The sequence below is a fragment of the Salvia splendens genome, chromosome 5 (assembly GCF_004379255.2).
Source record: "Salvia splendens isolate huo1 chromosome 5, SspV2, whole genome shotgun sequence".
Lineage (NCBI taxonomy): Eukaryota > Viridiplantae > Streptophyta > Magnoliopsida > Lamiales > Lamiaceae > Salvia > Salvia splendens.
In genome coordinates, this window is record NC_056036.1 from 10495977 (window position 1) to 10510029 (window position 14053).

General features: G+C 34.3%; 1 protein-coding gene across 1 annotated transcript; it reads right to left on the reverse strand.

The window, feature by feature from the left end:
- Window positions 1–9240: 9240 nt before the first annotated feature.
- LOC121802385 (cytochrome P450 724B1-like) lies at window positions 9241–12109 on the reverse strand. The gene is made up of 9 exons (XM_042202051.1): window positions 11761–12109; window positions 11287–11611; window positions 11059–11211; window positions 10667–10909; window positions 10208–10294; window positions 9980–10058; window positions 9721–9827; window positions 9490–9611; window positions 9241–9420 (listed from the first exon to the last, which is right to left on the reverse strand). Exons 1-9 carry the CDS (start codon window positions 11994–11996, stop codon window positions 9333–9335), a joined length of 1440 nt encoding a protein of 479 aa, XP_042057985.1. The 5' UTR covers window positions 11997–12109; the 3' UTR covers window positions 9241–9332.
- Between the last annotated feature and the right edge of the window lie 1944 nt (window positions 12110–14053).

The following is a 14053-nucleotide window of genomic DNA, read 5'->3' on the forward strand; positions in this document are numbered from 1 at the left end:
ATATCATAAGACAAGAGCACATAGACCTAGGCCACGGCCAGTGGCAACTACCAGAAACAGCTGCCCAAACCTAGTCTAGAAAAGCAGTAAAAGTTTTAGGTTTCAGCCAATATACCAGAGCGGATACCCTTCGTTAAGGAATATCCGACTTACCTCAGGGCCTATACCGGAGGCCAAGCTTTACTCTGACGAGCCCACCTCATTAGGTTTAGCGACCCGGCGTGCCCAAGTGATCCCCCCGTGGCTCTGATACCACTGTAGGGATCAGATCACTTAGGTTCACTAATTACCGGGACCTCTTTTTATTAGGCAAGAGCTGAGATGGCTAATCTCAGAAGGAACAAGCCAGTTTACAAAACCAAATATTACAATCAAGAAATAACATAGATCACTTGCAAGAATCACAGAAAACCCTAATCTATTGCAATGCCTCAACCGCTTGCAATAGCACCGGACTTCACACAGTAATTCACCTGCACACTCACAAGACTTGTTAATAATAAAGGAAACAGATCCTAACGGATCTTAAACAAGAATACACCGTAAACAAGAAAACTTGGAACACCAAGAACAGAGGATGGCTCAGGTCGCACACACGACTTCACAAGGGCCAAAGACCTCCTTCGTCTTATCCAACAATTCACAAGGGAGCACCGTGGAAACAACCACAAAGTCCCCACACGACCAATCACTCACAAACACAACCACAATGCCTCAAGAACTCTCGGAACTCACGGATCTATGAAATCCACCGAATATCTTCCCAGAAACAACAAGAGGACGAACTCAACCGTTCGAACTCACACAAATCTCCAGATCAACTCAGAGGTTGAGAGATATCACTCGATCCTCACTATAAAATAGAGAAATGAGTCATCGGAGAAGAAAAAAACGGTCGGAGTTTCAGAGAGTGAGAGAGGTTTCTAGAGAGAAGTCAGAGAATCGACTCAAGGAGAGATAGAGAGTGTGCATTGGATAGAATTAAGAGAGTGAAGAGTCAAAGAGTCGCACATAGACTCAGAGGAAACACACCTCAAATCCAACGGCTCAGCGCCATGATCCGAGTGGAGGTGACACGTGGCAGCCATCGGGATAACTCTCATAAGTAATGGGCCAAGTCCAGAAAGAATCAAGGCACCAATGTAAATGGGCCCTCGGATTAAACAGCCTAGCTAAATTAATCAATAAGCCCAAATGGTTAGTCCATTATTCCACAACAATGATCTTTATTTTGAAAATAATCTTATCTGCTTGAAAATTTTCTTTCTAGAAAAGGACGACGCAAATTATAGGCATGGCCAGGGTTATGTGTGTAAAGGTATTCGCTGATTGAGTTAAACCATGATATGAGCCTTGAAATTAGGAATTATGTCAATTTTGTAACTACCACTTATTATTGCTCAAATGGACGTCAAATTATCGGCCAGTTTTTCCCTCACGGCGTCTAAAATATTAGTAAATGTCATAATATTTCAAATGGAATTTAATACCACCAAGTTTAGTCATTTTTTAGTCTATATGGCACCTTATCTGATTTGAACGAGAAATCACGTAAAATAGTCTTACAATGAATTTTGCAGAGCAAATGTGATGGTAAGTTAGACATACATTTGTATAATTTTGGTGATCTGGATGAATACTGCCATAAATGTGATTAACTTTTAAAAAGAGTAATAAAATAAAATAAGAAAAAGCAAAATAAAAACGATTATCACCATATTTTGTCTTTAATTTTAATAATAAAATGATGCGGTGCAATTGATTCAAAATAAGTTTGTGATTTAGTCTTTGAATTTATTAAATGCCCCATAAGCATTGATATGTCATATATCGTCATTTCTGATGCTAAATTTGTGTCATTTAACTTTTATTACTAATATACTGTATAGGGGTTGCATCGGCTACAAAAACTTCGATCCTACTATCAAATTGTGGAGTCCATAAGAAAAAATGTAGGCATTGCTGATGTGGCGAGTTAAGGATAAATTATCAGTAAAAGACTGATATTATGGAATACTCCTCCGTCCACGAAAAATATGACACATTGTGAATGACACGAGTTTTAATGTGGAATTGGTAAAGTAAGAGAGAAGTAGCGTTAGTTGAATGTAGGATCCATACTATTAGTAAGAGATAAGAGGAAAAAAATAAGAGAGGAGTAGTGTTAGTGGAATGTGAGGTCCATTTATTAGTAAGAGGGAAGGGGGAAAAATAAGAGAGAAGTTGTTGAAAACTTTCTTTTTTTAAATGTGCTCTATTTTTCATGGAAAAAGAAGTAGTATATAATTTCATTGTCAAAGTCATTCCTAGGGGTGGGGAATTATACCGAAATACCATAATACAGGACTTATCGTACCGAAAAAATACCGAAAATACCGATTTTTAGGTATATAGTAGTTTTCGATACTGAAAGATTTGGTACGGTAACGGTATTAGATTTCCTATACCGCGGTATACCAGTATAGCGAATCGTCGATATATACCTACGCTTCGGTATACCGATTGATTTTTACATATAGGGAGATGATCAAAACAAGAATGCATTTAAATCCAGAAATGCAGCTCAAATCTTGGCCCTAGGATTAGATGATCTAATGGTCAATAATTAACCAAAAACTCGGAAGGTTATAATTAAGTAATTTTAGTTCATATTATAAGATTTGGGTTTAATGTCATGTTAAGATCATGCTTTGTTAGCATGACCTAAAAATAAACTAACTATGACTGAAAAATGTCCTACGTATGATTTTGTTCTGCGTTTCTGTATTTAAATCTAGTTTTCATAGATCAAAACCACACACATATATATATATATATATATATATATATATATATATATATATATATGGATGTATTCATATCATTTTTCTATCTTTTGTTCTATTGTCCTTCTTAATCTCGGCCATTTAATTTCCAGATCTGATGGTTGATTTTGATGCCACTTGTAATTAGTTTAATTATTAAAAAAAACTGAAAAGGTCAAGAATGGAAGATAAATTTCACGCCAGTTATTCCCTTCCCATATTTCACGCTATATTTTTGTTTGTGGGATTTATTTTTCTTAATTACGACATATTCACGGCGATCACTTATGGGATCCATTCTGAGCTGATTCTGCAGTCTACGAATCAAGGTTCTCGGCAAGGGTATGTTGCCGGATAATCTCCCTGTAGTCGTCAAGGCCAAGCTCATCTCCAAAATGGCGGAGAAGATGATCAAGGAAGCCGACGGCGCGGTGCTTCTCACTGCTTAAGGTTATTGATTCTATTTCTGTTTTATTGTTTAACTTTTAGAAATATTCGAATTTCAGTGGTTTATGATCGAGTTTTGGACTTTTAGGGTTTTTGCGATCGATGGATGTTGTTGAATTGGTTTCCGTAATGATCTTCTTTAGTTTATTACTCTAGATCTGATCTGATTTACTTCCGTATCTAATAGTACTATTTGATTGATAGATTTAAAATTGTAGAATTGCATAACTGATCTAGGAGTATTAATTAGGATGAATCAATCCAAACGAAACGATCCTGAATGGTAAATGAACAATTTAAGTCATCCATCTAAGGTTTAGAAAGCATATCGGCCAGGTAGTAGTTTTTAACTGATACACATAATGTACATATTATATTATATTATATAATGGTTGTTTTAGGTTCTGTAATGGATGATTTGTGATATGTAATGTACATTTTTACTGACCAGTTTAATTTAAATTTGGCCGTGTTTGATAGATCGGTGCACGTTTCTTGTTTTCCCCAAGGGTTTATCAATCATTGGGGGTAGGGTATAGTATGTACTAAGTCTTCAAACCATCGCCAAAGTACACGAGTTTCAGTCATTCATCTAGGGTTTAGAAATCATATCGGGTAGGTAGTAGTTTTTTACTTATACACATAATGTACATATTATATTATATAATGGTTGTTTTAGTTTCTGTAATGCACGATTTGTGAACTGTAATGTACATTTTTACTGACCAGTTTAATTTAAGTTTGGCCGTGTTTGCTTGTTAGACACACGTTTCTTGTTTTCCCAAAGAGTTTAACAATCCTTGGGGCTAGGGTGTAGTATGTACTAAGTAACAAACTCATTACCAAAATTCCACTAGTTTCAGTCATTCAACGAGGGTTTAGATATCATCTCGGTTAGGTAGTAGTTTTAACTGATTTACATAATGTACATATTATACTAAATAATGGTTGTTTTAGTTTCAGTAATGGACGAGACATGAGGTGTAATGTATATGAACTCGGATGAGGTTCGTCGACAATATAGATGGTCGACCTTTCTTCCCCTGGGTTTCTTCTGCCCACCCTGTTCTGGAGCTGTACTTGGGCCGGCCTCGGCCAATCTTTCCCTAAATTTTTGGGTTGGTGCTACTGGAATAACATTATCGACTGCTTCATCAATCAAATAGTACTATTAGATAAGGAAGTAAATCAGATCAGATCCAGTTTTAGGTTCTGTAATGCATGATTTGTGATATGTAATGTACATTTTTACTGACCAGTTTAATTTAAATTTGGCCGTGTTTGATAGATCGGCGCACGTTTCTTGTTTTCCCAAAGGGTTTAACAATCCTTGGGGGTAAGGTGTAGTATGTACTAAGTTTCAAAGTCATTACCAAAGTCCACGCGTTTCAGTCATTCAACGAGGGTTTAGAAAGCATATCGGCTAGGTAGTAGTTTTTAACTGACACACATAATGTACATATTATATTATATAATGGTTGTTTTAGGTTCTATAATGCATGATTTGTGATCTGTAATGTACATTTTTACTGACCAGTTTAATTTAAATTTGGCCGTGTTTGATAGATCGGCGCACGTTTCATCTTTTCCCCAAGGGTTTAACAATCCTTGGGGGTAGGGTGTAGTATGTACTAAGTCTTAAAACCGTCGTCAAAGTACACAAGTTTCAGTCATTCATCTAGGGTTTAGAAATCATATCGGCTAGGTAGTAGTTTTTTACTAATACACATAATGTATATTTTATATTATATAATGGTTGTTTTAGGTTCTGTAATGCACGATTTGTGATCTGTAATGTACATTTTTGCTGACCAGTTTAATTTAAGTTTGGTCGTGTTTGCTTGTTCGGCGCACGTTTCTTGTTTTCCCCAAGGGTTTAACAATCCTTGGGGCTAGGTTGTAGTATGTAGTAAGTATTAATACCGTCGTCAAAGTACACGAGTTTCAGTCATTCATCTAGGGTTTACAAATCATATCGGCTAGGTAGTAGTTTTTAACTGATACACGTAATGTACATATAATATTCTGTAATGGTTATTTTATCTTCTGTAATGCACGATTTGTGATCTTTAAAGTAAATGTTTACTGGCCAGTTTAATTTAAGTTTGCCGTGCTACTAGGACTCTTAGACGGTGTAAGGCGTGCGATGAGATGGGCCATCACGACTTTAGAAATGCTTAAATAGATGGCGATGGAGAAAGAGACGCGGAGGGGCAAAAGGCCAGCTTGATGTATTTTGTTCCACACATCATTATTGGGTTTTTTCGGATTAGTCTTGTGCTTCACTTAGTTGTCTTAGTAGTATTAGTATTCTCACTGTCAACATTTAATACATGTTATTATTAATCTGTGTTCGTTCATTATCGTTAATGAAGTTGTACATTATTGGATACTAGCACTTCACTTACTCTATATAGTTGTTCCGTTACAGTTCATTATTGGACACAATATGTACATTATATGTTGCATTACGAAACTGATAATGTACATTGTTGGCCTTGAAGTTTACCATTATTATCCAAACGCACTTAATGGAGTATACATTATATTTTTGCATTAGTAATCTGGTCTGGTTCATTATCGTTAATGAAGTTTTACATTATTGGATAGTAGCACTTTACTCTCTACATATTTATTCCATTACAGTTCATTACAGTTCATTATTAGACAGATTATGTACATTATACATTGCATTACAAAACTGATAATGTACATTGTTGGCCTTGAAGTTTTTCATTATTAGGCACACGCAATTAATGGAATGTACATGAATAATATACTACAGTTTAGAAACTCAGACGAGGTTCGTCGACAATAGAGAAGGTCGACCTTTCTCCCCCTGGGTTTCTTTTGGTCACCCTCTTCTGGAGCTGTGCTTGGCCCGGCCTCAGCCAATCTTTCCCTGAATTTCTGCACTAGTGCAACTGGAATTACATCATCAACTGCTTCGTCGATGTCCAGTCTTAGCTGCTTCTCTGCTGTGGAATCATCAACATACATCAGAAAATTATTCTAACGAACAAAATAATGCATAATATTTGATATATAATGTATACTACTACTGATTAAAGAATGCACAGATTCATTCAAATAATGCACAAAGGAAAATTATACAAGCATATTTGTAGGTTGTGCTTTTCACCATTTCACCTATGTACTCAAGCAGTCCCATAATGCCTAATACCTGGTAAATAATGTAAACTACTAGCTACATAATGTACAGATTCAATCAAATAATGCACATAGGTATATTGCATTCACCATTTCACCCACATCACTCAGCAAGCAGTCAAATAATGGCAAAAACTTGACAAATAATGTATACTACCAGATATATAATGTACATATTCAATCAAATAATGTAAAATGTACGTGTAAGGTGTGGTATTCGCCATTTCACCCATGTACACAAGGAGTCCCATAATGCCTAATATCTGGTAAATAATATAAACCACTAGCTACACAACGTACAAATTCAATCAAATAATGCATATATGTATATTGCATTCACCATTTCACCCACATCACTCAGGAAGCCGTCAAATAATGTATACCACTACATAAATAATGTATACCACTACATAAATAATGGAAATAGATTCGTTACCTGCAGCCTGGGTAGGCTGAGATCTTGATGGTCGGCCTCATTTCATCATTGTTAATCTGCGAGACGAACAACAAATCAAATTTCGAAACCATTTCATCTAAATAATCGAACAATCCACCATCGTAAACCATTAACTAATTACGTGTTCCATATAAGACAAAACACTAACCAAGACAGAAACACATTTGTGATTACACAAAATCGCGACAAATGCCAGTTTAAAAACACTGAATTTTTGGATGAAAATCCCGGAATCGATTTCTAGACGGAGAATATCGGCGTTTAAAGGTTGCTATTCCAAAAAAAAATAACTCTTTTCAACCCTACCTTTTCGACGACTTCAAGAATATGGTCTCGCGCTACTGGAATTCGATGTACACAGTGAAATCGACGAAAAATGAGAGATTTCTGGAGATGCTGGGTTACTTCCCTTGGCGGTTAGAGTTTGGAGAGTGGGTGGAATGTGGGGAGACGATTTGCAGAGAGAAGTGAATTGTGGGATTGACGTTTGGAGTGAGAGAGAGTGAATAGATGGAAGGTTGTATCATATCCCGCTTGATTTTCGCCAAATCCGTTTTGGGCGGTTTTCCATTTAGTTGTTTTACTACTTTACCCTTATAATGCACAAAATCCACCATATAATGCAACACGGGATATAAAAAAAGAGATTTCATCCGGTCCCTCCATCCACCAAATCCAACGGCCCAAATTAAGAAGAAAGTTTAATCTTAGGGATCAAAAGGAGATTAATGCTCCCCTATATATATATATATTAATATATATATAGGGTTTTGATCTATGCAAAACTAGATTTAAATACAGAAACGCAGAACAATATCATAATTAGGTCACTTTTAGGTCATAATTAGGTAATTTTTAGGTCATGCTAACAAAGCATGACCTAAAACGATCTCAGCATGACATTAAACCCAAATATTATAATATGACCTAAAATTACTTAATTATGACCTTCCGTGTTTTTGGTTAATTATTGACCATTAGATCATCTAATCCTAGGGCCAAGATTTGGTCTGCATTTCTGGATTTAAACACATACTTATTTTGATCATCTCCCTATATATATATATATATATATATATATATATATATATATATATATATATATATATATATATATAGGGGGGTGATGTATTCATTTTCAACATGTAAAACACTTGTTATCTAATGGATATTGTGATCTAACTGTTAGATTAATGTCACGTGTCATCTAATAAAGTAGATTATTAGTATAATAATATAACTTAACTAATACTGTACTATTTTAGTAAAATAATGTAGCATTTCAGTGTAATAATGTAACTTGACTAATAATGTAGCATTTTAGTCTAATATGTAGCTTATCACAACCATCAAATCCAATGATCCAATGGATGTAATCTGTTTGATGCTTAACACTAAGGAGGTAGTAGGACCTTAACGTTCTCCATATATATATTTATGTTATATTTATACTAAAATTTAAAAAGAATTACTGTATGAACAAGATTTGATTGTGGTGAAGTTTAATTGTTTTGGACTTTTTGAAGTAGTTGAACACAAGAATTGTTTTTTAAAATATTTTGGGTAAAATAGATTTTTTTTCTGGTATAATAGGTATAACGGTATGTCATACCGCATTTTGATATACCGCAAAAGTACGGTATACCAAAAACACGGTATGGTAACGGTATAAAAAAACTACCTTCCCGAATTTCCGATATACCGAAAAATTCGCTACGGTATTGGTATGGTGTTTTGTCATACCAAAACTTTCAATACAGTATACAGTATGACACTCACAGTACAATATACCGTACCGAATCATCCCTAGTCATTCCCCCATCGAAAAAAATTGTACTATGTCGAATATACAGAAGCACTGGCACATTTATTTTACCGAGGAAATTATATTAGTAGTACTTATCATAGTATTTGGGCCAATTTCGGGCTTCAAATTCGTGTTTCTAGTTAAACGGATTCAGGCCCAACTGTATGGGCCAATTTCGGGCTTCAAATTATATTTTAACGAGGAAATAATAAATATCAATCGTTTCGAAAAATTGATGTTCCTGCTAAAAAGGCGTCAGGCCCAAACGTATGGTCCAATTTCGGGTTTAAATAATAAGTTTAGATAGATGTTTTTATGTTTGTTCGGATATTATTCCAAACTTATGGTATATAATTTTTTATTATGAATTGAATCATAGTGTAATATATTATATATAGGATAGTAATTTTTAAAATAATGAAATTCCATACAAAATTGTATGACAGAATTTCAACCTGTATTACTTATATTGAATTTGTAAGAAATAAAATAAAATCCACTTTGATTGTATTCATATGTGCTATGAAATTAAAGGTATGAGGGAAGGTTGAATGTAATAAGTGGTCAAATGGGCTATATATATTATGACTCATAGGTATAGGAGAAAATTACAAACTCAACACATCCTAATACATTATAATTAAGTTTACAAACGATGCACATTCATCTTGAGTTCTCTTTCAAACTCTACATATGGATAAGCCAAAGTTTGTTCGCCCTCTCCCACCTCCCATCTGCATTACAATCACCAAATTAATATGACTCCAAATCATTATCATTAAATTAATAAGTGGATAAATTACCTATAAGTTTGAACTAGATGGTGGAGGAAAAATGCCACCTCAACTTTTGCTAATTCGAAACCTGGGCAACATCTTGACCCTCCACCAAATGGAGTAAATTTCTTGCACGTTTGATCTTGTTTCTGCATATTCAATCAACCCAAATCACACCTCTTTTTTTCCCACCATTAAATTAGTACTCTATAATTATAAATTAAATATAGATCTTTTTGAAAAATGGCCTTAATTTACCTGCCATCTGGAGGGATCAAAGTGAAGAGCATCTGCATGAATTGAGGGGTCAAGATGAACTGCAGAGAAAACAGGTAGGACCTTCCAACCTGCTGGAATTATATAATCTGCCCCAAAATAATATCAATGAATTAGCAATACATGTATGTATGCATGAATAATAATTGCATAGAAACTACTTTTTGGTTGTCAAATAGTGCTGCAACTGATATAGCTTAATTTTGTGGACCATCAAATATTTATCTATTTAAATATATACCTCTAAACTTGACATCTTTGATTGCCTTTCGGTGGACAAATTTAACAATGTTTCCATATCTCAGAGCTTCACTTATGACCTGTCTTAGAAAGGTCCACACAGATTTAATTAATATCACACTTTTTATTGCAGTCAAAAAGATACATTCTGCAATGAAATTAATATTCACTGCTATCATGTAGTACATGTAAAACTAAATAAATAATAAATTGTGGGAAAATATCTTACATTTTGTGTGTATTCCATCATTCTGTAATCTTCCCAGTTCAGAAATTCATCCTTTGTCTTCATGCTTCTTATTTTATTATGTTCAAGCTACAACAGCAAACAACAAATTTAGATCAATAAGAATATAATATAGGAGTACTATTATTTATTGACACAGACATATATATCAAGACATTTACTGCAGAAAAAAAAATCAAAGTGAAAAAATTTTGACTATTATGAAGCCATCTAGTTCTCATATAAAAGTACTAATTGATGTACTCTCACCACACCCAATTATTAAAATCTCATGATTTTATCTTCAAACACAAGTATAAATAAAGTGTTGACTTCATAAAGAATAAAGCACAGCCTAGTATGGTACTGTACTAAAGCACGCGCGCAGCATCTTCTATCGTCTAAAAGAATATGAAATAAAATACGAGACTGAAATTCGAAACTGGTCGTCGTTGAATTTACCTTTAATTGGTGGACGGCTTCAGGGGATCGATCGAGAAAGAACACCACCATGGACATAAGAAGTGAGGTGGTCTCATACCCACCAAGAAGAGAATCCAACACAAAGCTAACTTTTTCATCTTGGGATAAGGATTCTACACATAGTAGAATCTCAAGAAAATCACTCTTTTTGCAACCATTAATATTACTTCTTCTTCTTTCCTCTATGATTGCTTTGACAGTTGAAGATATTCTAATTCTAGCCTGTAAAGATGTCATGGCAAAAAGGGTCAGCACATGCAATGCATGCCTTTTTTACCCTTAAAAAAAGATAAATGAAATTCCCATGGGAACAATAATTGATGAAATCCAAATCTAGATATATAGGCTTAATTTATAGTAATAAAAAAAACCTGAACAGCTCTTGCGTATGGAGTGCCAGGAATGTAGATAGGCAAAGAAATGAGGCCTTTCATAAATGTGAGAAAATCTTGAAGAATTTCCTTTGTTTGTGGCTCATCTTGTCTTAGTCCTAGCACTTGCTTCACTATCACATTGAATGTGTACTGCAATAACAAAATAATTATTTAAAAAACATAGGTATTTGTCACACCCTTATAAAAAAATGACAAGACACATACCTTCCTAGCTTCCTCACAAAAGAGTACTTGATTCTTGTCCTTCCACGAAACAAGAATCTGCGTGGCAGTCCTCTCGATGTCGTTTAAGAACTCCGGTTTCGACTTCATGGATGTCACGAGTGAAACGGCGACGTTTCTTAGGCGCTTGTGCGTCTCACCAACAACTACTAACATTGAATTTTTGCCCAAAATCCCATGAATCGGTTTAGGATAGCTGCATTGGAACAATTTGTCTTCGTTTTGTAGTATGTAGTAATTCAGCTCTTGGTCACATGAAACAATTGTGGGAGAGAAGAAGAGATGGGATTTGAACACTTTCCCATACCTGCAAAAAATGATGAATCAACAAATTTTTTTTTCATACACAACACACACTCTCTAGGTGCATGAACACGTGAGTGATGGCAGCTTTATCAAAAAAAACGAAAAAAGAAAAAAAAACACAATGATGTGAGAACATGTTTATGAACTTGCCTAGAACAATGGTTTTGTAAAAAGGCACCAATTGAGGTGGAGGAGTGAGGCTTTAAAAAGGAGAGGGTTTCGCCGAGAAGCGGCCATCCGAAGGATCCTCGAGGGACATTCTTCACCGCCACCAAAGGCCAGAAATGGTAAGCGATCGTCACCAAAGATGAAACGACTAATACGATCACCACAGCCACGTTGGCAATGATCGAAAGGCCTCCGGCTATGCTAAGGATCACCAACATATCTTTTTATTTGGAATTTTTTAAATCGGAAGAAGGAAAAATTTGTTGCTAAACAGCACTCTGACGTTGGCAACAAATCTTGGACAGGCTTGAGTTTGACTGGATATATGTAGACAGAGGAAAATGCAAATGAAAAAAAATAATGGATTACTAATAAAAAATGAAAAAAAGGAAAGAAATTTTAAAAGAAGAAAAGTTCGGTTTAGCCTTTTACCGTTGATGATCATATATGTAGAGATAGATTAGAGGTGTGTGCAGTAAATTGAAAGACTCAAAGACTGTACAAGGAAGCTAAAAAATTATACTACAATAGTAATAAACAGTACTCCCTCCGTCTCATAATAGATTTCACACTTTACTTTTTAGTTTGTCCTACAAAAGATGTCTCATTTCTTTTTTTGGAAAAAGTTCCCTCTCACATTAACATAAATATACTATTTTCTCTCTCCACTCAATACACAAAACAACATCTCCTAAAATCCTGTATCATTCTCCAAGTGTGTCATCTATTATGGGACGGAGGGAGTACTATAATATTAAATGAGATAATTTTTTTGGTTAATTTAGCAGCCTCTCTATCCGCTGCATTGCATATATGGAGAAAAAATTCAATAGTAGTATAAAATTAGGTGGATTATTACTAGAATATTGTTGAGGGAAATGCTTTTTAGCAAGACAAATCGGATATCAAATACTACTCCGTATATATGATGATCAAAACAAAACTAGCTAACATTAAAATTAGGCGAGGTGAGTATGAGTTTTTATATTATTTTATTCAAATCCTAAAAAAACCAAAAAAAGGTCTCCACTCCTCACTCAACAAAGGCCCACATAAAATTACCGGAAATCGATTTTCATAATACCATCGAAATCTTTTTAAAAATAAAGCCGAAAAGCTGCATTCAATTTTTCTTAGTAGAAGTAAACTTCAATAAGTATATAAATTAAGAAAATAAAACAAATGTTTAAAATGCTAAAATATGTCCGTAAAACAAACGGAAAAAAATAAAAATATGAATATTGCAATAATTTATGTGGTATTACTGAAAAAATAAACCCGAACGATCATAATACTATTGCCCACGGTGATGGTAGCTATTGTGGTCGCCAACCCTACACGGTTAGCTCTTTCTATGAATCGATTCCTTTTGCGCAACTGTTGAGAGACCACACTTGTCAGTATTCTAAATTCCATTCTATAAAGCAAGCCATATAAATTGAAAAACTCTTTAAGGGCCTTCATAACTCCAACTCGAGACCCAATAATTATCCTTGTATCCCATAAGCTTTCACCATTAAACGCTTTCCATTTGATTTCCACCGTTATTCACACACAAATCACTAACATAGGCGTCAACTTCAACAATCGCATCGTCCACGCACCTTAATTTTGTGTGTTTCCCCTTACCAATAGGCTAACAAAGACTATAGTGTACCTTATTCCCAGTCTTGCCAACGTCAGCAACAATTTCGTTCATTTATGAAGTATAGATGTAAATTACATAAACTCTATTAATAATTATGATAGTCACCCTTTTTCGTACATTTTTACTTAAATTTAATCGTGCGAACATATGTAGTCATAGTTGCAATAAAAAGGAATTTATGATGAAATTAGAAAGAACTGATCAACCTAGTCTAGGATCTAGGCATTTACAGACAAAGTAGGGAACAGAGAGTTATAAAGATGAATTATTTTATGGTATTTGACTGTTTTCGTATTTTTATTTGAAGTGAACTACTTTATCTTTTAATTTTGCACATAAATGATACCTATAAATCACATTTTTGGTATCTGGTGCAATTTTCACTCCAAAATACCCTTTAAACAAATTCAATTTTCCATTTGTGTCATAAATGATATTTTGGGCATTGACAAAACTAGTACCAAAAGTCATATTATAATATCTTCTCTCATTCTCCTTACTCTTTATCCTATTATTATTAATCATATTAATATTATTATTTTGATGTTATAAATTAATAACTAATTTATTTTTAATATCATTTAATATACTTAATCATAATTATATTTAATTATTATAATAATAATA

Excerpts from the sequence above, each read along its gene's own strand:
- LOC121802385 (XM_042202051.1), bottom strand. The coding sequence starts at position 11,996 with ATGTTGGTGATCCTTAGCATAGCCGGAGGCCTTTCGATCATTGCCAAC. Across the intron at positions 10,059-10,207 it reads TGATGGAATACACACAAAAT|GTCATAAGTGAAGCTCTGAG; the intron begins GTAAGATATTTT and ends TTTCTAAGACAG. Across the intron at positions 9,421-9,489 it reads CATCTAGTTCAAACTTATAG|ATGGGAGGTGGGAGAGGGCG; the intron begins GTAATTTATCCA and ends ATTGTAATGCAG.